Below are 24,725 nucleotides of genomic sequence, written 5' to 3'. Positions count from 1 at the left end.
TCCGGGGACAGCCGGCGACAGCGGCGGCCCAGGCCGAGCTGTTCCAGCCGCACACAACTGTAGCCGCTGCACCAGGACGGTTTTGGTTTGTTTTTGTTTTTAAAGCTCTTCAAGCTACACCCCCTCCCCCCGACTCCTCCCGCTGCAAAAGGAAAAAAAAAAAAAAAAAAAAGGAAAGAGGCTAGAAAGGAAACACAGATTTGCTACCCCAACGAAAAACAGAGGGGGAAAGGAAAAGAAAGTCCAGAGACTGTGGGTTTTGCACGGAGGCAGCCGGAGCGTGGGCCGAGCGATGTGGGGCTGCGCGCCCAGGAGGCCGCGAGTTGCGACTGGAGCCACGATGCACGGCCAGGCGCGGTGAGGAGCCGGACGGCACCCCCTCTCCGAAGGAGACCAGGCGCGGGGAGGGCTGTCCCGCGGAGACGGAGGCCACCCGGCAGGCCACTGGCCGAGGTGACGGGGCTGGGGCGGTGGGGAGAGCGCGCGCGCACCTGGCTGCGTCCGCGCGAAGTTGTCCCTCTCTGCTCTCGGTTGACGAGAACTCTTCTCCAAAAGGGGAAACCTAAGCAACGACAACAATCGACAACGAGATCTTCCTCCGATCCTCCCCTCCTCCCTCCCTCCCCGCCTCGGCCAGCCCCTGCTCCCTCCTCCCCCAGGCCCACCGCGGGCGCCCAGCGCGTCCCGACCCGCTGAGCGGTGCCGGCAGTTTAGGATCCAAAGCTTCTCTATTCGCTTGGTTCTTTTCTTTATCGAAAGAGGAGGGGAAATTCAGGTGGCGGGCAACCCGGCACACACACACACACACACACCCGCCCTCCTACCCCGACAAGAGCAGATGCACTTTGCCTTCTGACAGCTCTACCTCAAGCCCGAGAGAACTCAGCGGCGCTTTCCCTGCAACCCCGGCCAGCCGCGTCGTGCTCCTCCGACTCCGGTGTGTTTATTTCCATTCCCGTCGCCGTTTTCGGTGACCTTCACTCCGCGAGCTCTGGGCTTGAAGAGTCGCTTAGCTCGCCCGCCTGAGACTCTTTTCCTCGCCCCGCGAGCTGCGGCGGCGCTGCTGTGCCCCGGAGGCACCGGGACTGCCCGGCTGCACACTTCTCGGAAGCGGCGCCCCCCCACCACGCCCCTATCAGCCTTCCTCCCTGTCTAATTTTCCGGTGCGGTTTTCGGTTTGCTCGACGAAGTGGGTGTCCCCTTTCGTGAAGGGGCTGCCGGTCGTCCTCGTGAGTCATTACCTCGGCTTTATCTTGCGCTTCTCTCTCCGGGCCTCACCTGACCAAACCAAAGACCATGGTGCACTGTGCCGGCTGCAAAAGGCCCATCCTGGACCGCTTCCTCTTGAACGTGCTGGACAGGGCCTGGCACGTCAAGTGCGTCCAGTGCTGTGAATGTAAATGCAACCTGACGGAGAAGTGCTTCTCCCGGGAAGGCAAGCTCTACTGCAAAAACGACTTCTTCCGGTGAGTACTTCTTCCCCCGCGCGCCGCCGGGGCCGCTCCTTCCCCGCGGGCCCTTCCCAGCCGGCTTCGGATCAGAGGTCAGCGTGGCCGCGGCGACCCGCGTTGGGAGCCGCCTTTGGAGAGGGGCAGCCAAGTCCCTGGGGGCGGGGGGTGGGGTGGGGTGGGGTGGGGGTGGGGGTCCCGCCTCTTGGCCAGCTGGCGCGCGCTGGGCGCCGAGGATGCGGCCTGCTATCGCCCTGGAAATTGTGGGGCTGGGCTTGGCTGCACGTGCCTGGGAAGAAAGAGTCTGAGCTCGCCTCGGAGCGAGAAGCTCCTCCTGGCTTGGAAGGAGGTAGAACAGCCTCAGAAGGTGTAGCCCCGCGTCCTATCTTTCCCCTAGCAGATGTGTTCAGCAACTGCATTCTTTCTGCCTCCCCGGTTGACTCGTCCTCCAGATTGAGCTTAGAAGCCCGGGCTAAGCTGCGTCCCACTACCTTTTCCATCCCCGAGAAATCTTGGCGGGAACCGCCGAGCCTTTGGCATGGCGCGCCCAGTCGCCTGCGGGGGCAGCGGCTGGGAAGAGCTCCGGCCAGGGGGCCTATCTTGCACGGCCCAGGGTCTTCTGACACCCGATGGGCCGACCTGGCCACACTACTTGCACTGGTAGCCTGTGAAGTGCCGGAGGCTGCAGCCTGCAAGACGACCTTCCCCGGCTGCCCGCGTGGCCAGCAGGTTCGGCCTCCACGCAACACCGACCTCGGCAGTGAGGCGCGTGCTCCGCTCGGAGCTCTTCTGGGCTCTGGCCGCCACCGTCGGCCACCTCCTTGTGGAGACCTGGGGGAAAGCGGAGACCCGGCTCCTTGGAGCCGGGGAAGCCTCCCAACAACCCTGCTCCCCTGAGCATTTTAACTCACCATCCTGCTACCCAGACCACACAACACACAAACCAACAGAACTGGAGCAAATTCGAATTGATTCTCCCTTAGGCCGGTCTGAAATCTGTTTCCTTGGCTGACGTAGTCTCTGCTTTTCTCTGAGTTTGTGGTGACAGATCAAACTGGGGGACAGAGGAGGGGTTCGAAGCCAACCAGGTGGTTTTGCCCAGAGGCCCCGGAAGCGCTGTCCCCGGTGCATGAGGCGCGGCCCCGGTGGTGGCGGCCCACGGAGCAAAGCGCGGTCCGCTGGTATTGCCGAGAGGAAGCGCAGGCTGGGCCTCTGGCCTCTGGTTACTGGCGAGAGTCGAGCGGGGCAACGGCGAGCACCGCAGGCTGCCAGTGGGCCCCAGAAGCCTGCCTCCCGCGAAGCGCATCCCGGCGCCTAGAGCTGCGACGCGGTCTAGCTTGCGCCGACCAGCCGGGCTTTCGGCTGGAACGCGGCAGCGCCCGGGCTGTGGCCGTCCAGGCTCTCCGCGGCTGTTTGTTTACCCGTGGTGGGACTGGACCTTGCCAAACCCCAGCGTGCACATGGTTTCTTTTTGAAACGACGAAAGAGGCAATGCACAGAAAGCGGCGGTGCTTGGGACGCGTTAGAATGGAGATCTGATTTGGTTTCCTGAGTCGAATCGGCAAATAGGTGCCTGCCTGCTTCCCTCAGCGCTTTTTCCCTCTGGGACAACACGGGGCAGGAGGCTAGGGGTGGCGGCGGCTTAAACGCCTTGCTCCCTCACTGTGACCATGTGTATCTCCTCCCTGACTTTTCCCTGGTGCCCGCGCTCTCTCCTCCTGCGTTCTGGCCTGCTTCATTGGCATTCTGCTTTTCTTCCTTTTTGGTTCTCTCTCTTTCTCTCCGCGCCCCCCCCCCCCCAACTATTCTTCCTCTACTGTCTCTATCGCCTTTCTCCTGCCCTCTGGCTTCCCTCGGCCCAATCCCACCCGAAACCCGCCCCCCCTCACCGCCCGCAGGTGTTTCGGTACCAAGTGTGCCGGCTGCGCGCAGGGCATCTCCCCTAGCGACCTGGTGCGAAGAGCGCGGAGCAAAGTGTTCCACCTGAACTGCTTCACCTGCATGATGTGCAATAAGCAGCTCTCCACCGGCGAGGAGCTCTACATCATCGACGAGAACAAGTTTGTCTGCAAAGAGGATTACCTAAGCAACAGCAGCGTCGCCAAAGAGAACAGCCTCCACTCGGGTGAGGACCTGATGCCCAGCTCCTTCCGGGGGCGTGCGTCTCGGGGGAGGAAGGCCCGCCACGGGCTGCTGCTCACCTGTCCCTTCCCTCTCCCCAGCCACCACGGGCAGTGACCCCAGTTTGTCTCCGGACTCCCAAGACCCGTTGCAGGACGACGCCAAGGACTCGGAGAGCGCCAACGTGTCGGACAAGGAAGGGGGCAGCAATGAGAACGACGACCAGAACCTGGGGGCCAAGCGGAGAGGGCCTCGCACCACCATCAAGGCCAAGCAGCTGGAGACGCTGAAGGCCGCCTTCGCCGCCACACCCAAGCCCACGCGCCACATCCGCGAGCAGCTGGCTCAGGAGACCGGCCTCAACATGCGTGTCATCCAGGTCAGGGCCGAGCATGCCACTTAGTTCCCTCTAGGTGCAACCTGCAGGTTGAGCCTGGGGGTGGGGGGTGGGGCAGAGCGAGTCCCTGGAGGCTGGCAGAGGGAGGGGAGAGGCCCAGACACACCCGTACCCGGCTCCGACTTTGGAGTCGCACCAGACGCGTAGGGCATCTGGAATTCGCTAAACCTCCTCTTTCCGGTCCAACGCAGTGATAGTGGTAACGGTGGGAGAGAGACGGGGGAGTGGGGGGCATGAGGCGGGAGGAGGGCGCTCCGTCGGGACGCGGCGATGAGAGCACCGACCTATTTTTCTGCCCTACTACCCCTATCCGGGAGGAGCCGAACGGTCGCTGTGCATCCCGGGATTAATCCGTGGTCTCAATCCATGGTCTCCCTCGGTGTCCCCGCCCCCAACTTTGTGGGTCTCTGGCTCCAGTTAAACCAGCCCCACCCCTCCCCGCCAGCAGACCTCCCCTCCAAAGAGAGGTGGGCTGCCCAGGTTTGAAGGGAAGGTGGTCGGGGCGGGAGTCAGCTCTGCCGCGGCCCTTCCTGAGTCGCCTGGGGACCGGAGGCGGCCATCCAGGCAGCTGCGCCGGTGCGCGCTGTGAGATTTTGAACCTGCGGGTGGTTCGGCCCGAGTCCCGAGCCCAAGGTTAGGTGTCCGGTGCCTGGCGACTCTGCGAGGCCATGGGGAAATGTGCCAAGGAGGTGTGTGCAGTAGGCGCACCATGCAGGCTGCCCTCCGCGGAGACGCTCTGCTGTGCGCTCTTGTGCCGCAGGTGAATGGGAGGTTGCTCGGCCACGTCTCTTAACAGTGAGAGGCTATGGACGACTATGTCTGGCACTGGGAGACCGTGCATGGGTGCGGAAAGGATGCTGTGCGTTTTGGTGTCGGGAGACTGTCAACAGGAGGCTGTTTGGATCTTTGTCACTATCATGCGGGGTGGGGGTGGGGGTGCTGCCAGGGTCAGTGAAAGGGAAGCCGTGTGTCTTTGGGGAGGTTAAGCGCCTCCGCGCGTACAAGCTGCAAGTGTTTCGCTGCGATTGTTAGAACCAAGTCCAACTGTCTCCGGTTGGGCAGAGCGGCTTGCCCAGGTACCCCTGCCGGGAATCCTGTCCACCCTTGGCTCAAGGGCCACCCCGCGTGGTTCTACTCGAAGACACGCACCGCCCCCGCCATATACAAGACACAAAACACACAGCTGGGAATCCGCGAGCTGGGAGGTGGAAGGGTGAGGGGCCAGGAGCGGCCGCACACCCGAAAAGTCGGAGGTAGGGTCTCCGGGGCCTCACCCCAAGTCGTGTGTGCTTCAGGTCTGGTTCCAGAACCGACGCTCCAAGGAACGGAGGATGAAGCAGCTGAGCGCGCTGGGCGCCCGGCGCCACGCCTTCTTCCGCAGTCCGCGCCGGATGCGGCCGCTCGTGGACCGCCTGGAGCCGGGCGAGCTCCTTCCCAACGGGCCCTTCTCCTTCTACGGAGGTGGGTGCGCGGCCCGGGGGCAGAGCGCGGGCAGGCCCGGTTTCGTTTCGTTGGAAGCGGGGGGCAGCGTGGAGACGCTCCTGGCTTTCTGCAGAAGCAGAGAGGGCGGGAGAGAGGGGTGGAGGCTGGGGAGGAAATGCGGCGAGGCAGTGAGACCGAATAGAATTCCCGGTCCTAAATGAGGCCGGTGGGCAGAGAGGGAGCAGCTCCCGCGTTTACACCCGGGCCTCCTCCGTGCGCCCAGCCGGGCAGGGGAGCCAGGCGAATGGACAGCCCCGGCGTTGCCCTCCCCGCCCCACCCGGGGCTCTGCCCTGATGTCCCCTCTCCCGCCGCCACCGCAGATTACCAGAGCGAGTACTACGGGCCCGGAGGCAATTACGACTTCTTTCCGCAAGGCCCCCCGTCCTCGCAGGCTCAGACGCCGGTGGACCTGCCCTTCGTGCCGTCGTCCGGGCCTTCCGGGACACCCCTGGGTGGCCTGGAGCACCCGCTGCCCGGCCACCACCCGTCGAGTGAGGCGCAGCGGTTCACCGACATCCTGGCGCATCCTCCCGGGGACTCGCCCAGCCCCGAGCCCAGCCTGCCCGGGCCTCTCCACTCCATGTCGGCCGAGGTCTTCGGGCCCAGCCCACCCTTCTCGTCGCTGTCGGTCAACGGCGGGGCGAGCTATGGGAACCACCTGTCTCACCCCCCAGAAATGAACGAGGCGGCCGTGTGGTAGCGGAGTCGCGCACCGCCCGCGGAGCTCGCGGTTGTACAGAAATGAACCTTCTATTTAAGAAAAACAGGAAAAAAAAAAAAACAGGAAAAAAAAAAAACATACACAAAACAGAAAAGCAAGTCATTCCCCGCCCCTCCTGCCTCCAGCCTCGGGGACCATTTTCCGCCTGGGGAGACCGGATGGGAACGGGGGACGCGAAATAGGATCCGGATCCGCCTGGAGGTAGGACGGGGATCGAGCGCTGGCTGGCAAGGTGCAAAACTCGGGCATCGGCGGGAAATCCAGACCTCTCCCCACCTCCCGCTGGACTCGGATCCTCGGACCGACGCCTCCGGCGTGAGCTTGGGGCCGGTGGGCCGCGGAAAAACACCCACGGCAGCCGCGGGGGCGGCTAGCCAGTGGGGTGACGCCCGGAGCCGCGGGGAGGGAGGCTGTGCCCGAAGACAGTTGAGTTGGGCGAAGCGGCCACGAGACATCTCAGGCTCTGAGACATCTATTAGAGTTGTCTCAGAGTTCAGCAACAGCGACCACAAACTCTTACAGCTTCAGAAACGCCGACCTGCTGTGCATCAGGTGGGACTATATATATATATTTTTTGTCTATCTGGGATTTTTGGTTTTTTTGTTTTTGCCAAAATTGCAAAATTCTAAGTGTAAAGCCCTCAGTATCAACTCTTCTACCTTCACAAAGCTCTACACACACAGACACACGCAGACACACTCGATACTATGGTCTCCAGCCAGACCTCTTAGTAAAATGACTTGAACATCAGCTGTACAAAATAAGTATTCTACCTTCACACACACACACACAAAATTAAAAAAAAAAAAGACTATTGAACTAAAAACAGTCAACTGTTTACGTATAATGTTAAATTCAGGAGTTCAGTGTTTTACTAATATATTCTGTTTTGAAACCTCTTGTTCAAAACAAAATGTTTTGAGCAATCAACCAAAATTGTTCATTTTCTTTTCCTGTAGATGTTCTGATTTGCAGGGCTCACAGCTCACTGTGCTAGTATGTAAAAAGGTGTTGTTTACACAAGGCAAAGAGAAAACATGATATTCAGACACTTGCCAAATAGAATAATTATAGCACAAATACTGTAAAGGTGCCTGGCACCACAACCAGAAGAAAGTGTTAAAAAAAAAAAAAAGTGTTACAAGGTTTAAAAAAAAAAAACATCTTTGCTAATTTTTAGTCCTGTTGAACATTCATGGAATTGTTAATATGACTTATATAGACCCACACAGGTTTTATTTTTGTGTCTTTAAAATAAAAAGTCCAGAATATTTAAATTTTATGGTCAAATATGCAGTTAACAGCTGCTACTTTTTTTCTTTATAAATTAAATTTCTCATATGTCTTTTATTGTTCTGATAAACCTAAGCTTGTGTGACCTCCAGTGCATATTAGACCATTCACTGTATGAAAGGAAACATGTTGAATAAATTTGTGAGTTTTTAATAAAAATAGAAAATCTGATGTTTAGATAATCGGTGTGTTATTTTATGTTTTGACAACTAGCATTGACCTGTGATGGGGAGTGGAGTGATCCCTCAGAAACCGGGAGGAAGAGAGACAGGACTAGGGGGGACCTGTTTTCACCTTGACTGTGGTTGAACCCCCTTGCTAATGCCAGCCACGCTTTGCTTTTCTCGGTGCCTTCGTGCTGTTATTAACTACAGATTTGCATTCTGCGGATTTTAATGGATATATTTGAAGATACATTTGTTGATAAGTTAATATAGAATTGGAAATAGAAATCAAATCCATGGCTAAAAATGAGTGGTCTCAGTCTGTGATTAAGCATGAGACCCCACGCCCTCTCTCCTTCCCCCCTCTAAACAGGCAAAACCTGACTTGTGAATGTCAGTTACCTGTAAATAGGTGGTTAGAGGTGGTACTTTTCTGTTTCATTTCCCTTAGATAATCCTGCTTTCTAATTTGGTGGTTTGAAAGATAACATAAAATGAAGGTATAGCACAGCTAGAAATGAAATACTTTAATCCCTTTCATAGAACTGATATGAAACAGTTGTTTTATAGTATTTGTTTCATTTGAAGTTCCCCAGAAGGAAAACTGTTTTGCTTGGCACAAGATACATATTACTTTCTCTGAAAGATGAGCAAAAAAAAAGAAAAACCAATATAGAAATCAAATTTCAACGGAGAGTTGCCAATAGGTTCTGAAAAGTAGTTCAACCTCTTCCAAGCCTTCATTAAACATGGAAGGAATTTAAATATTTTATCTGCTGTGAAATACATGTGTGTGTTTTACTATCAGACACTACTTAGAGTTCCAGAATTTCTTTTCCATTATCACCTAGATTTCAGTCTAGATTCTTTATTTCCTTATTAAAAAAAAAAACCCAAAGGTTTTACTTGAAATGGTGTGCAATTTCCAGTGTTTTCATATTTTGTTAAGACACAGCCAAGTGTATCTTTCTTGCTAAGAAGGCTTTAAAATAAGCCATATTTCACTGCATCCACATGACAGCTTATCCAATGAGCAGGACTATCAGGGTGGAATCTGACTGTTCTTTCAGAAATCCAAATTCATGAAATACTGGGAAGACTTTTGAAACTCCTAGTCTCTGCATGCAGCACATTTCTTTATCTATTTTGTGTGTAATCACTGGATCGCCTTGTTTTTGCCCTTTTAGCATTTATATACATTAAATCATAGCCAACTTATTTATTATAGCCAGCCTCCTTTAAAGACATTCATTTAACTGAACGTATGCTCATTGGGAAGCTGCATTTTCCTATCAAGCCTGCTGAATTATTTAGCAGTTTCATTGTGGAATCCAGTACTTGATAATAGGCATTTTAGAGTTGGTGCTCCGGGTGGACGCAATTCTTCTCTCTGACTCCGTGGATCCCAGCAGCAGCTTAGTCTTTCCTACTGGGCGCTGTATCCAGAACCCTAAGGAGGCCCTGGACAGGTGGCAAAGTTTAGCAGTCAAATTTGGAGCCGCCCAAGAAGGGGAGATCTAGGAATGTCAAGGATTGTTCTCCTGCCCATCAGAGCTGTGCCCCCCACCTCTGGCTCTGAGGTGCAGAGGAGCCCAGCACCATCCCCAGGGTGTCAGGAGGTCCGGGGAGATGCCTTAAGGGCAGGAGGGGAGCGCTGGGTGGTCCCCTTCCGCCCTGAGAGTTGAGAGCGCAGTCTCTTCTCCTTCCTGGGTTTGGCAGCCTGGTTTCTCCCCGCAGCCATCTTAGAGCCGCCACCTCTAGCCATCTGCCCTCAGGGTTCCAGCCTGCCCTGGGCAAGGGAGGCAAAGCTCACCCACTTCTCTTTTCCAGAATGGGGGCAAGTGGGAACTGCTTTGGGGTGAGACGAGGTAGGGGAAGAATATTGGACAGGCACTGGCAGGGGCCTGGGACCCTGGAGAGTATCTGAGAAGAGAGAAGGGTAAGCACCTGGTTTCCCTAAACTCTTGAGCTCCTGGAACAGACAGCTGATTGGGACAATGGGGAAGGGGGTGGTATCCAATGTCACCTTTGCCTATCGTCTGCTCTTCCTACATCTGTCTGCCACTTTGCAGCTCTGAGGTAGTAGGCAGAGGAGCCGTGAACTGGGAGACCCTCTGACCGTCTTCTCCACAGAGGACTGTTCTTTAGGGAGCATGCTCTCATTTATTCCCTTGCCTGTCCTCATCTCTTTTGCTCACATCACTAGGGTTTATATTTACTAGCCAGGGTTTACATTTCTTCTAAGAGGTAGAGTCTTTAAAAATAGCCCCTCCCATAGTCCATCTTCCATCTCCACTCCCACCCCCATCAGAAAACCCCTCCTCCCTTCTCAGGAAACCAGAATCAAGCCAGGAGGGCCCCCCAGAGAGGGGATTTTTAGAAGGTTGCTGCCTTGTGCATCTCCATCTCTCAGCCGACATCTCAAGTCCTAGGACTTCTTTCCTCCACTCCTGGAGTCCCCTCTCTATCCTTAGGATGGGGTAGGAAGGCAGGGGAAGCATTTGGGGGGCCCTGAGATATGTGTAACAGGAGTAGGGTGGTCTTGATTTCTTCAAAAGGCTTCCCAAGTCAGTGGGCACCTGGCCAGATACCAGAGTTGGGGAGCAGACATTTTCTGCCCAGAATTATCCAGCACTGTCCTGTTTGCATGACAGCTTAGAGGTGGTCTCTGCCTTGATTCACCTCCCCCCTCCTCCCTTTCTCTCCCTCACCTTTTTTTTTTTAACCCCAAGACCAGGTTTCTGAGCTTTATCAGTGTCCCAAATAGGAAAGGAAGAGGACTGGGGGAGTAGTTTCCTAAATGTGGGTTGAGGGAAACATTGTCCTTCAAAGCCCAGGGCGATGGCTGGCCCAGCCCACTGAGTATGGTTTTGCTTTGGAGGCCCCAGATGCAGGCACCAGACTGCAATTAAAGGGGCTATGTTATTTGTGTTTTTGCTTTAAAGCTGTTTTCTAGACTGAATTCTATGGCAGGTGATAAAAAGCAGTTCTCCTTGCCTCAGTGCCTTGCCTAGGGTGCTCCCATCTTAACCTGGAGTTCATTCCTTTCCAACTCTGTGAATGTCCTTCCTGAGGGCTGTCCTTCCCCGCCACAGCCACCTAGGAAGCAGCAGACAGGGGACAAGTGGCCTTTTGTTGCTCTTGACGCTGGTGGTGTATGAAGACCAGGGAAGTCAGGGACCCACACTTTCCTTGGGTTACATGGGAGACACTGGAGGATTGGGGGCTCCCCAAGCTTCAGCTGTGGGATCCAAATGGCCTGGGCTGCTTCCAGGAAGGGCAGGAGGCCACCCCTAACCCTGTTTTCTGGATCCATTTGAGGCAGTTTGTTTAGGAGCTTCAAGGTCTTTACAGGTGACCTCAAACAGACACTGTACGGAGAGACCACTTTGTTCTTCCGTGATGATCCCTTTTTACAGCTTCTGTTTACATGTTTGTTTGCCCTCCTCCACTGATCACCACAAGGGGAGAATCTAACTTACTCATCTTTGTATCTCATTTAGCAGTGCCTGCCACATAGCGGGCAGTCAGGGAATGCATGATGAAGGAAAGTGCATATAAAGGGACTGTATTTTTCTATGTACCTGGGTGCAGTTAAATTGATCCCATTGGGTCTTTATATTTTGAGTCCATCTCTGCCCCTCTAACTGTAGACCTGAGTTTTTCCCCATTTATGCACCAGTTTAAAGTGTATGCCCTCATCTTTGAACAGCAAGTTTATCATTCCTGATGGGTATGCGGTAGAGTAGTCCTCACTTCGCCTCCTTTTCCCTGCACAGACAAGGCTACTTGGAAAAGTTATAGAATCGATCTTTATTTATGCACAGCCATAGCACTTTCTGTAATAATTATTCCTATTAATAAAGGTGCCAGCAGTCCACCGCACACTTAACACATGTCCATCCCTTAGGTAGGATTTCCAAATCAGGACTACCGGTGGGTCAGAGGCGTGCGCCGGGCCGTAGACTCCTCCAAATTGTGAAATGCCAAACCTGCTCTGGATCCCAGTCTGTGCTTGCCCTAAAGTACACATGAGGCTCGAGACGCTTACCCTTTACTCCTCCTGTTTTCCAAATCAGTCACCGCAGGTCATGGCTACACTACACTTTATTTCCAAGCACATCTCGGACAAATCTCGAGGCATACTTGACGCAAGAGGACGCGAGCAGCGCTTCACCGAGTCTCGGCTCTGGGCCAGAGGTAGCCACGTGCCCTTGCGCGCTCCCGGGCGGCCAAACTCCACCCCCCGCCCTCGGCGCAGGCGCACACGCACACGCGGCAGCCTTCCGGGCGCGTGCGCCTCCGTCCTAGCAACGCCCGTAGTGACGCAAGCCCCGCCCCCTCCTGGGAGCCTCCCGGAAGTTGGCGACCCGGAGCCGGGCGTGCGGCTCGGCGCGTCCCTGACGGTGCGCGGGGATCCGTCTCTCAGGCGAGAGGACTTGGCAGGGAGAGAGCGACGTTCACAAGCGCGGCGCCGGGCGAAGCCTTGGTGACCATGGCGGGACCGCAGTCTCTGGCGCTGCAGCTGGAGCAGTTGTTGAACCCGCGACCGCGCGAGGCGGATCCTGAGGCAGACCCGGAGGAGGGTGAGGCCTGACGCGGGCAAGGCCACGTGCGGAGCGGCGGGCCTGGTCCCGGGAGGACTTGGGCGGCGCGTGAGGAGCCGGCAGCTGGGCCTTGCCGCCCAGCCTGCCCTCCTTTCCCCTTGCGCAGGGGAAAACTGCTTCCCGGGAAGGGGGCCCCCTGGGACTCGGGAAGGACGTCGGGATTCTCCCGATGCGCTTTCCGGACTTGGTGGGCGGGGCGCCCGGAGCACTCAGGCTTGGGTTAACTGTTGATCCAGGGCTGTGGCGGACAGCCAGGTTGGCCTTGGGTTGGTAGTCATCTTTCAGGATGCCCTTACTGGCATCGCATTAGAAATGAGGAGAAGGAAGTTTCATTCTTTTAAAAAAAACAAACTGCCTGCCTCTGATAACTTACTTGGAGGACGGAGGGAAGAAGTAGGCGTTCGTGCTGCCCCTTAAGCCTTTTCAGGCCTCAACACACTTGCTTAGTGGTTGACGAATAAGGCTGCCGTTCTGTAAGCTGCTGTTCAACGTCTAGTTGAGAGTAATCCTGCTTTAGGCTTGAGTCCGAGAAGTGCGAGGAAGGGAGAATACAGAGGGATAAATGAGAGTGCTGGACCGTTTCTTAGGAATAATCAGTTGAAGGAACTGAGGTTGTTTAGCCTGGATAAGCAAAGAAAACTCCCGAGGCATGGGCTGGAGTAGGATACAACGTGATGACGGCTGGCTCGAAATATCTGAGTGACTGTCGCATGTGGAGGAGGAATTTAGACTTCGTTGTCTATGTTCCAAGGCCTGGAAATATATCTTTCTAGTAGATGCAGAGAGTTAGCTTTCTGTTCAGGAATAGCAGCAAGGTAGTGTGAGTAGTCTGGAGGTAGTGAGGTCCCTGTTCTCTGAAGTTGGTGGGGATTTTGCAGAGGACGTTCAAGCATGAATTTAAAGGGTTGAACAGGGTTGTCCTTAAAGTTGGTTCTAACCAGGAGGTTCTGATTACTTTTCTCCCTCCCCCCCACAGCCACTGCTGCCAAAGTGATTGACAGGTTTGATGAAGGGGAAGATGGGGAAGGTGATTTTCAGGCGGTGGGTAGCATTCGAAAGCTGGCATCAGCCTCCCTCTTGGACACAGACAAGAGATATTCTGGCAAGACCACGTCTAGAAAGGCTTGGAAGGAAGACCATTGGGAGCAGACTCTGTCAGGCTCATCTGGTGAGTAGACCTATTTGCATATCTTTCCTAATTTTGGGAGGTTAAAAATCTTTTTTTGGGGGGTGACTTCTGCACAGCCAGTCTGGATGCCCCACTTACTGTCTTAGGATGTCCCACTTACTGCCATTGATTTGGCATTAAGAAATGCCCCTCTGGAATACTTAATTTCACTTTGTAAGGAATCTAAAGCCTAGAGCTATTAAGCTGCTCTATTCCTAATGTTTACACTAATGGTTCACCCTGAAATGGAGTGACAGAGAAGGCCTTCCATGTTTAGATTTTGGAAGAGGGCTGTGTTGGGCTTCCCAGGTGGCGCTAGTAGTAAAGAATCCTCGTGCCAATGCAGGAGACGTAAGAGACGTGGGCTTGATTCCTGGATCAGGAAGATCCCTGGAGAAGGGCATGACAACCCACTCCAGTATTCTTGCCTGGAGAATCCAGTGGAATGAGGAGCCTGGCAGGCTACATATAGTCCACGGAGTCACACAGAGTCGGACATGACTGAGGGTACTTAGCACACGCACACACATGCATGTGTTGAAAAAGACACCTCAATTGTGTCTGATGAGCATGCTACTAATAGATTTTCCTTTGATTTGTCAACTCTTGCATTGAGTCACTGGATAATATTAATTTGTGACACTCATTTCTTTGCCACTGTAAAACTTTCATAACCCTTCCCTGTTCCCTGCAAGAGTTAGGAGGATGTGGGCTTACAGTTTTAAAGATTGTGAGTTTCTCTGAGTGGGAGAAGGGGGCTGGATATGGTGATTCGTGAGTGGATGCTATTTGTTTTCCTGTAGAGAGGTCAGAGGGACCATGTTGAGAACCCACAGATAATGTAAAAGAAATAATCAGTCATGCTCTGATAGGCATGATTTAGGCCTTGAAACAGTTCTGGGTACATGATCATCTTGTTTAATCTTCCCAGCAGCCCTGTGAGGTTGCTTCTTTTTATCCCCATTTTGCAGATAAGGAAATTGAGGGGCGTATGTGTTACATAACTTATGCAAGGTCATATATCTAGTAAGTGCAGCCCAGAACTCAAATAAGTTAGTCTGACTCTAAGATCTGTACTTTAAACTACTATCATACCTGTAAAGAACTATACCTGTAAAGGATTATTTCTCTTAACTATTTGGAACTGTATAGTTTTGGCAGCCTTCTGTGTCTTGAGTCTATATATTAAAGTATATCTGATATTCACTTAAAGAAGTACTTAAGACCTATTATGTTTTCATAAAATCTTTGTTTTATGAAGAAAGTTATTGGTAACAGGCCCCTATACAATTATGCTTCCTATATGTGGGACCTTCGTGTTCTGCAGTGGAAGAGATTGGATGATCAGTGATGATACAGAAAGACCTGTACCAGAAGTAAAAGTAATTTTTTCTATAATTTAATTTCTATAATCAGATTTTTCTATAAGTAAAATCAGAAGCCATAACTAATATTCCGTTTACTGAAGGATCAAGTTTAGACACCTTCCCATGGAAGACAAAACCCCTCCTGGCAGGACTTCTCTGGAGGTCCAGTGGTTAAGATTCTGCACTTCTGTTGCAGGGGGCACGGGTTGGCTCCCTGGTCAGGGAACTAGCATACTGCATGTGTTCCTGCTAAGTCGCTTCAGTCGGGTCTGATTCTGTGCGACCCTATAGACTGTAGCCTTCTCTGTCTGTGGGATTCTCCAGTCAAGAATCCTGAAGTGGGTTGCCATGTCCTCCAGGGGATCTTCCCAACCCAGGGATCGTACCCGTGTCTCTTACCTCTCCTGCATTTGGCTTGAGGGTTCTTTACCACTAGCACCACCTGGGAAGCCCTGCATGCTGCATGGCATAGCCTAAAATTTAAAAAAAAAAAAAAAAAAAAACCAACCCTAAATAACTCTCTGAGCTCATATCCCAGAATCCTGCACCTCAATGTACTTGTTTTTTTTAAAAAATTAATTTTTGGCTGTGCTGGGTCTGTGTAGCTTCATGTAGGCTTTCTTGAGTTGCAGTGCATGGACTTCTCATTGCAGTAGCATCTCTTGTTGCAGAGCAAGCTCTACAATGCACGGGCTTCAGTAGTTGCAGCGCACGGGCTTAGTTGCCTTCTTGCGCCAAACAACATGTGGAATCTTCTGAACTAGGGGTCGAATGCTTGTCCCCTGAGTTGGCAGGCAGGCTTGCAAGCAGTGGCTGCCCATGGAATTCCCTCAGGACACTTGTGTGTGCTGGACCTTTGTCTCTGCTGCTTTTCCTTTCCTTCCCCTTTCTCCATCTGATGAGCTGCTACTTATGCTTAATAAGTAAAGCTATAAGGTGTCTCTCACCTGAAGCCATCTCACCATACTAACGACACTGCAGTGCGGTTGTTGGTTGTGTTTATCTACCACTCCTAGCAGACTGTGAACCCTTCCCCACAGATACTGCATTCTACTTGTCAGTCTCTAGTTTTTATCCATGGCTGGTTCATAATAGGTACTTAATAAGTATTTAATAATAAGCATCACTAGTGTGATAGGGATTGTGCTATTGAGTTGCATTGAGTACAGTAATACTTTTTTTTTTTTTTGGACATGATCCTTTAGGTGAAACGAAAGAAATGGCCAAGTATTTGTTTCAAGATTTTCCTTTTCCCTCCCTCATTTAGATAAAGAAATATCTGATGAGGACGGGTCTGCAGATGGCGATTCAGAGGGCCTGGGCCTGGAGGAGTCCGATGAGGGAGCCGTGAGTGCTGAGGATCAGGAGGGTGGTGACGAGGGGGACAGCAGCCTGGCCTGGAAGAAGAGGAGCGGGAGCCACTCACGGACATCGTCAGGCTTCAGTGTCCAGAGCATCAGTGACTTTGAAAAATTTACTGAGGGAATGGACGACCTTGGTAGCAGTGAGGAGGAAGAGGAAGATGAGGAGGAGAGTGGTATGGAAGAAGGGGAAGGTGAGGAAGACTTTGAAGATGCGAGTGAGGAAGACAAAGCCGAAGCCAGGGCCAGTGAGGACGACGGGGTGGTGCTGACCTTCTCTGAGGTCCGAGTTTCCGAGGAGGTGGAGAAAGGCCGAGCTGTGAAGAATCAGATAGGTTTGTACACTGTGTGCTTGTTTTTCAGAGTGTGCATCTGCTCTCCGTTTTGTTTGTCTGTTTTAGGCAGTTTGCTGTCTCCCTTGTGTGTCTGTGTGTGTGTGTGGTAGTCACTCAGTCTTGTCCAACTCTTTGTGACCCTGTTGACTGAGCCCGCCAGGCCCCCCGTCCGTGTAATTCTCCAGGCAAGAATACTGGAGTGGGTAGTCATTCCCTTCTCCAGGGGATCTTCCCGACCCGGGGATCCCACCCACGCCTCCTGCACTGCAGGCGGATTCTTTACCGTCTGGGCCACCAGGGAAGCCCTTGCTCCCTCCTGTGTCTTGTGTCCTGCCAGTTTGTTGGTGACATGCCCCACTTACCTAGAGGCCTAAAGCACCATTCTCCTGTGCTTGGCCCACCCCTGCTACCCTCACCTGCTTCGCTGGCTCTGCCCTAGTACTTCGGGCGGCTGAGGAAGGTTGAGGAGACGAGCATCTTCTCTCGTTGGCCTGTAGCATCCTTTCTCTCATGTAGCAAGTCAAGATACTGGATTTATCCAGATATCTCATGCATCCAGATACTAGATTTATTTCCTGTAATAAATAGAGCGTTTCCATCGCATGAAACTGTGATAAAGCCGTGCTGCTTAGAGGCTGTTTTGATTTCCGGTCCCTCCCCTACTCCCCACCCCAGGAAGATTTTATAACTGAGAAATGGAATTCTATTTTCTGTCTCAGCACTGTGGGACCAGCTCTTGGAAGGAAGGATAAAGCTGCAAAAGGCTCTGCTGACCACCAATCAGCTTCCTCAACCAGATGTTTTCCCTGTCTTCAGGGACAAAGGTGGCCCAGAATTTGCCAGCGCCCTGAAAAACAGTAAGAATACTCATGCCTCACTGGGATGCGCAGAACCCCGGGGGTTCATTGGGATCTACTGTGATTGTATTCACAGCACCACGGAGTTGAGAAGACTTGGCTTTAGTGATGATATAAGATAGTGATTTTTAAGTTAAAAAAGATGGCAGTATAACCCTTTTGTCAGATGAAGGCAACTTTGATCGAGACAGATGGAGTTCTGTCTATTCTCCTTATTTCTACCCCTGATCTCACATGCTCTCCCCTTCCCCTTGGTTTTGAGTAATTTAAAAAAAATTTTATTTTAAAATCTAGTTTTTTGTATTTATTTATTTGACTGTGCTGGGTCTTAGTTGGGACACACAGGATCTTTGATCTTTGTTGCACCATGCTGGGTGCTTTAGTCGTGGCATGAGAACTCTTGGCTGCAGCGTGTGGGATCCAGTTCCCTGACCAGGGTTTGGACCTGGGAACCCTGCACCGGGAGTGCGGAGTCATAGCCACCAAACCTTGAGGGAAGTCCCTGAGTTACTCTTTTAATGCTCAGAGAGAACCCGCTGGTACAAAACGAAAGGGAGACAGTAAGTGACTAAACTCAGTTGGTTTAAATTGTATATCATGTGCTTAAAGGATGCCTTGCTTTGTTGGGTAGTTTCCAGAACAACATAGAGATGACCTTACTTCTGTCTTCCTCTGAGTTGCATAGAGTGAGGAGAAGGTGGGGACCGCAGAAGGAAGAAAAAGTTGTAAAGAACTGCTGGTCTGTGAAGTCCCAGAATTTTAGAAAAGAAAAGGAGTTTAGTAATTATTTTCCAGATGAGAGAACCAAAGTCCAGAGAGAATGAGTTGCCCATAGTTACATAGCCAGATCCCACCTGGCAGAGACAGACTCCTCCAGCCTTTTCTGCCTTCCAGTCTAGGAGCTGCCTGCTGTGTGCCCATGTGCCCAGTGGCACTGAGGACTGGGGCTGAGGGAGGTTTGGGGTGCTGGGATTGCCATCCCTTGTTTGCAGGCTGAGACTTAGTGGGTTGTTTTTTTTTTTTTTTTAATATTGATTGATTTGGCTGTGCTGGGTCTTGGTTGTGGCATGCAGGATTTTTGGTGGTGGCATGTAAGATCTTTACTTGGGGCATGCGAACTCTTAGTTGTGGCATGTGAGATCTAGTTCCCTGACCAGGGATTGAACCTGGGCCCCCTGCATTGGGAGTATGGGGTCGGAGCCACGGGACCACCAAGGAAGTCTTGAGGCTTATTGTTGTCATTTGCTCTTTCAAGCTTGTTTTTATAATATCATGGAGTTTGAATGGAGGAGGACATCTGATTTGGTATCTGCCTCTTGGTAGAATCACCTTAAACCATTCCAGATAAAACTGTAGGATTTCTAGGGTAGGAGTCCTGTGAATCTTTCTCGGAGGGGACTTCCAAGTTTAGTGGGGAATGACTTCCAAGCGGCCAGTCTTCAGATTGTGAAGTCAGGAACCTGCAGATACTGTGAGGGTGGGTCTTTTATAAGTGGCTTCCCAACTCTTCCTCCCCTCCTCCCTCAAACAAATGATAGCTTGATGGTTTCCAGCATTTTTGAGGTTTTTGGAGCATTTCTCTGCTATTTTTAATGCCCTAGTGCCCTAATTTCCCTTATGGAAATTTGGAAGGAGACCTCAACTGCTCTAGATTAAATGTCTTCAATGTTTCGTAATGAAGCTTTTTCCGTTTTGTTACTGATTACTCTTCTTGCTTGAGCTAACCCTCCCCCTACCCCACTTTTTGGGATTCATCTCAAAATGTAGGTATTTTAAGGGTTAGTCAGTGCTTGGTTTAAGGGACACATTCTTACTCTTGGATGCAGTTTAGTTTCTTTAGCTATTTTACTGTTATGTAACTTTTATTTTTGCAACAGTTCAAGTCTTTTTAATCTGTCTCTCTCTTTTCGTACTTAACCAATTGCTTCTTTGCCTCATTGGTGTATCTTTCAACCTGACTGAATGGGTTGCAGAGGAAAAGGGAGAAGAAAGGAATATTTGTTTGGTGTCACATAGTGTAAGACGGGAGGGTGGAGAGTTTTCTTTTTTAGTTTTTATTAGAGTATAGTTGAGTTACACAGTTGTGTTAGTTTCATGTGTACAGCAAAATGAATCAGTTATAATAGACCTATATCCACTCTTTTTTAGATTCTTTTCCCATATATTATGGAGTATTGATTAGAGTTCCTTGTGCTCCACAGTAGGTGCTTATTAGTTATCTAGGAGAGTTTTCTAATTACCAGAATTTCTGTGCATCTGAAGGGTAGCTAATTTTTGTTTTTACTTTTATGACTGTATAATATTTGTGTGTTTCCCTATCTCGGTGAACAGAGTTTAAGAAAAACTTCTTGGTTATGTTACTCTGGATGAACAATTTATACTGTGTTTTATATATATATAGCTGGTGTGGAACATTGGCTGAATTTGTACTGACCCCAAAACAAACACTGGAACTTATTTTCTTCAATTAAATCTCTTTTCAGTTTGGTTGGTCTTCCAGTAAGGTCAGACTGCCTGGGTTTAGATTCCATCTCAGCAGTGGATTAGCTGAGTGACCTTGAGCAAGTTACTTAACTTCACAGTCAGATGGGGATAATATGATTGTGAGGATTAAAGAACATGATCGATATCAAGCATTAGCACAGTGTCTGGCACACTGCACACCACAAATGTTAGGTACACATATTCTCTTTTTCTGCAGAAAGAGTTGTCTGGCAGTGTTCAGCCCTCTGAATAGTGGTAATCAGTGTAACTAACCATCATCCCTACTGTCTCCACTGTTTTTTTTTTAATATGTTTGGTTGCCTTGGGTCTTAATTGCAGTACACAGGATCTTTCCTTGCAGTGCACCGACTTTTGGCGTGGGGGCTCAGTAGTTGCAGTGCCTGGGCCCAGTTGCTTTGTGACATGTGGGATCTTGGTTCCCTGACCAGGGATCAAACCTGTGTCCCCTGCATCACCAGGCAGATTCACTGGACCAGCAGGGAAGTCCCTTCAGTGTTTTTTTGACTTTTCACTAGTGTTCGAATTCTCTATACAATTTATTTTTTATATTTTTATTTATTTATTTGGCTGGGCCGGGTCTTAGTTGAGGCATGTGGGATCTTAGTTTCCTGATCAGGGATCGAACCCAGGCCCCCTGCATTGGGAGCAAGGAGTCTTAGCCACTGGACCACCAGGAAAGTCCCCCTTATATAATTTAAATGAACCATTTATTCTTGAAAATGAGTAGTGTTCTATTCTGCTGTGCTACTTACAATTCAGCCTTGGCCTCTTACAACTTATGAAAAGGTGATCAGAGATTTCTTTATTGCCAAGCCCAGTTACTACCTCCCTGGAGTGTTCACCCTTTCCTTGAAATTATTGCCCTTTGGTTTTGGTGCTTCCACATGAAGTGTGGGTTCTCCTGCGTTTTTGATCCTTTCTCATCTCAGCCTCCTCTTTTATCCTCTCAGTGTCAGTTTCACCGGATTTAGGATCTTCTTCTCAGGCTGTGTTTTCTTGACGTATTCTCTCCACGGCCTGGTCGTTTACTCTTACAGTCCTAACAACATTCTCTAAAACAGAGCGGACTTCCAGCTGTATTTAAGCCACAGTCAAGTCCTGAGCAGCATGCCTTTGTACCGTAAGCACCTTAAACTCTACTTTTCAGAAACTAAGCAAATCTCTCCTTTCTTTCTCAGCGCTCTTGGTCCCCAATCATGCTGGTATTACATGTTAGTGATTATAACTCTTGCTGTGAAATAATTTCAGAGGCATTTTTTTTGGATATATATATATTTTTTAATATATCATAATAGGCAAACATTTTCTTTTGTTTATTGTTCTACAAAAATGAACTTATATCCCATATCCTGATTCTGGTGGTTATTAATATTTTTCCATTTAACCACATTTTTAACATAATTCTTTTTTAATATAAATTTATTTATTTTAATTGGAGGTTAATTATTTTACAATATTGTATTGGTTTTGCCATACATCAACATGAATCTGCCACAGGTATAGACGTGTTCCCCATCCTGAACCCGCCTCCTGGATATTTTTGTAGTTGCATAAATGGTAAGTCATGAAGTAACCATAGCAAAATTAAGAGATTTTCCATGCACAGAACCATTTCTTTAAAGAGGTGAGCTTTTTCTCTCTGATTTTCTTTTACAAACTTCTGTCTGTAGCATTAGGAGATGGTTCCTTTATGTTGGTGGCAACAATACATAAAGAAGGCGGGAAGATACTTAAGGAAACCTCCAGCATGAGTATATCTAAAACTTTTCAATATGGAATATATCAAACCTATATAAAAGTAGAGAGAGTTGTACATACAGTGAACTTATACACCATTACCAGTTAAGCAATTATCAACTCATGGCCCATCTTATTTCATCTATTGAAACTAACTTTTCTTCTACTTCTGCTTTATTTTGAAGCAAATACCAGATAGTCTATCATTTTATCAGGGAATCAGCGTGGATCTCTGAGAGAAAATGATTTAAAAAAAAAATCACAATAGCATTATCCCACACAAAAACGCTAACGGTGATTTCTTAATTAAGCACAGCTGGTTTGGGTGGAGAGGGAACTGAGAGAGCATTCCTGTAACAGGGGCTCTCCTGTCTTTTCTAGAGTTTATGCTGTAGCTTTAGATGAAGTGATTACAGGAAAGCCAAACTTCAGCTGTAATAAGTTGACCTTTTAGCGAAATGCATGTTATTAATGTATTTAATGAGATGCATTACAAACTGCAGTGAGCACCATGTTTCATTACAGGTCCAAAATGCAATATCATTAAAGACCTTTAATAGAAACAATGGTTGACATTTTGATATTTCCTGTAAGCAAACCCCCCCCCCCCCCGCCCAGAACACAGTATAATGTGATATAGAGGAAATGTTGAGGTTTTTTTTTCACTTGCTTAAGAGTATGACAACAAATTCCACTATTAGTAAATTAAATTTTCTTTGCCCTGCTCCGCCCTGTCTTCCCAGTTCCCATTCTTCCCGTCTTCTAGTTCATGTTCACCCTCATATCTCTCTGTGCCCTTCGCTGGGCCCATCAACTATTTTGACTTGAATAGACTAAATATTTTAATGCCAATTTGACCACGGCACTAATAGACACCTTAAAGAACAACTTTTAAAATTTTGAGTAAGTCATGGCAATCGGAATCTTGATAAATAAGGTTTCTGTTTTGGTTTCTATAAATTATATTTATTTTTAAGTAGGCACTGCATTCACATGGCTCAAAATTCAAAAGACACTAATGAAACTATAGAAAAAATCGTCCCTTCCACCCCATACCCCTGCCACCCAGTTCCCTGTCCCATAGGCAACCAGTATTGTCAGCGAAATTCCCCCTTTGTTAATTACTTAGTTGCCTTAGGTGACAAATCCATGAACATCTATTTCAGTGTTCTCTCAATTAACACTTTATGGGTTCATGGCAGAGTTCTTATGAATGATCTGTAGAACCCTGGAATACTCTTAATTACTTGGGATGGGTTTAAGTATTGCTTAGGAGGAAGGCACCCTTAAGCTTCTCCAAATGTAGTGCTGGTTAGGATTAAGGACCCTTAACCCCAGACTTCATCTAGCCAAGCTGGTGTGAGGAAGATTGATATTTTTGTTTCAGCTGATGACTATCATTTTTTAAAAAATAGCTTTACTGTTCTAATTATATAATTATGTCATGCCTACTTCAAAAATTCAGAAAATACTTAAAAGCATAAAGAAGAAAATAAGGATTACCTGTAATCTTACCGCCCAGAGGTAACCATGGTTGTCATTTTGATGAATATCCTTTCAAACCTTTTTCTGTGCTTACACACACACACACACTCTCTCTCTCTTTTTAAAAACAAACATAAAATCTTATGTACTATTTTATAAGCTTATTTTTTCTACTTAATATATTATTTCGTGTCACTGTATTTAGATGTATATCAGCATTTTCAATGGCTATAGAATATTCCATTTAATAGATTTATTGCAGTTTATTTAGCAGATCTGTACTGATGGATGCTCAGGTTTATTTTTAGTCTTTCACTTTGATAAAGCATGCTTTGATAAACACCCTTGTACATACATATTTGTGCATTTTGTCTAAAAGTAGTACTGTCCAATATAAATATAGTGCCAGTCACATAATTTCAAATTTCCTAGTAATCAAATTTTTAAAAAGAGTGAAAAGAAACAGGTAAAATTAATTTCTGTAGCATATTTTATTTAATGGAGTATATTAAAAATGTGAGTTAACATATAGTCAATATATAAATATTAATGAGATAGATACCTTACATATATATGTACTTTTTATGTCAGGTCTTTGAAATTTTCAAAGTGTATTCTGCATTTACAGCTCATCTTAATTTGGACTAACCACATTTTGAGTGCTCAGTAGCCAGATGTGACGAGTGAATACGGTATTGGGCAGCATAGATCTGCATTCCTGTAAATTGGATTGGTGGGACAAAGGGATTGCACTTCTGTTTCTTTTTTAGGCTTTTGGAAGATATGGCCAAATTGGCCTTTAGAGGAATTGTAACCATGTAAATTCTCATCTGTAAGAGTTGTTTTCTTCTGGTCCTGCCACCACAGATTATTATTGATCCTCTTATTTCTCCTAAACTGTAGGTGAGAAATGAAGGCAGTCATTTCTTGATAACTTTCTGTTTAATATTTACACAATACCTGTTCACCTAGCTTTGAAATCTGTGCTGTTTTTGGTGTGTTTCTTAGGGAATGAGTTCTACATAGGAAGACTTTTGGTCTCTATTAAGCTGCTCCCAGATTTGTCCAATGTGGTTCATTAGGCATTTATACTATGTAGAGAGTCAAGTGGGGTCAGCAGAGCTAGTGCTTTTCCAAAGCGACCAAGTCAGAAACCAGGCGGAGTGTTAGATTCATACGCCATGATTCCACCCACCCTGAAAAGATAAGCCCTACGTGGCTCATGGAGCTGTGGAAGCTTGAAAAACTACTGCAGCCAAGCTGGTCAGAACATTTGTTTTATCGAGTGGGTTTTGGGAATTAGGGTTGTCTTCAGCCCTAGAAACAATCTTTAATGGTGACGAATAATTGGATAAGGAAGCAGCCTGAACTGGTAGTGTTGGTGGCAGTAGCTAGTGGCAGTCATGAAACATACGCAGTAGAGTCACCTTACCCACTGGCTTCACGGTGAAGTCGGACGTGTCCGTGCATGTCGCAGCCTCTTTGTATGGACATCTCATGAACTCACTTTTAACCATGTTTGCCTGACCAGAAGAAAAAGGGAGGGAGGAGCCGCTTAAGCAGTGCCTGTGGATCTTCTAGCTGTCTTACTCAGTGTGCTGGAGGAAGCGTGGATGGCAGATGGAGTCTTTGGTCCCTGCAGTTATTCTTTGTTCGGTACCTCTCCAGTGAGCTT

General features: G+C 49.1%; 2 protein-coding genes across 2 annotated transcripts in view; both read left to right on the top strand.

The window, feature by feature from the left end:
* The first annotated feature begins 480 nt into the window (after positions 1-480).
* On the top strand, positions 481-6,251 carry LHX1 (LIM homeobox 1). Its single transcript, XM_040244117.1, has 5 exons — positions 481-1,466; positions 3,347-3,573; positions 3,671-3,948; positions 5,262-5,427; positions 5,770-6,251. Exons 1-5 carry the CDS (start codon positions 1,297-1,299, stop codon positions 6,147-6,149), a joined length of 1,221 nt encoding a protein of 406 aa, XP_040100051.1. The 5' UTR covers positions 481-1,296; the 3' UTR covers positions 6,150-6,251.
* A 5,729-nt stretch (positions 6,252-11,980) lies between these two features.
* The window catches only part of AATF (apoptosis antagonizing transcription factor), a 108,450-nt gene continuing 95,705 nt past the window's right edge, over positions 11,981-24,725 (top strand). The window contains exons 1-4 of the mRNA XM_040244116.1: positions 11,981-12,214; positions 13,212-13,403; positions 16,038-16,466; positions 17,186-17,323. Coding sequence (XP_040100050.1) covers positions 12,124-12,214; positions 13,212-13,403; positions 16,038-16,466; positions 17,186-17,323 — 850 coding nt within the window. The 5' untranslated portion in view covers positions 11,981-12,123. The remainder of the gene's footprint in view (positions 12,215-13,211; positions 13,404-16,037; positions 16,467-17,185; positions 17,324-24,725) is intronic.

Source organism: Oryx dammah, unplaced genomic scaffold (assembly GCF_014754425.2).
Source record: "Oryx dammah isolate SB20612 unplaced genomic scaffold, SCBI_Odam_1.1 HiC_scaffold_8, whole genome shotgun sequence".
Lineage (NCBI taxonomy): Eukaryota > Metazoa > Chordata > Mammalia > Artiodactyla > Bovidae > Oryx > Oryx dammah.
The sequence above is the reverse complement of the archived record's forward strand: the minus strand, read 5'-3'. Positions and strand labels throughout refer to the sequence as shown.

Bases quoted from the DNA above. Each gene is read 5' to 3' on its own strand.
- LHX1 (XM_040244117.1), top strand. From the start codon at position 1,297: ATGGTGCACTGTGCCGGCTGCAAAAGGCCCATCCTGGACCGCTTCCTC. The intron at 3,574-3,670 runs GTGAGGACCTGA...CCCTCTCCCCAG, and splicing joins AGAGAACAGCCTCCACTCGG to CCACCACGGGCAGTGACCCC. The intron at 3,949-5,261 runs GTCAGGGCCGAG...TGTGTGCTTCAG, and splicing joins TCAACATGCGTGTCATCCAG to GTCTGGTTCCAGAACCGACG.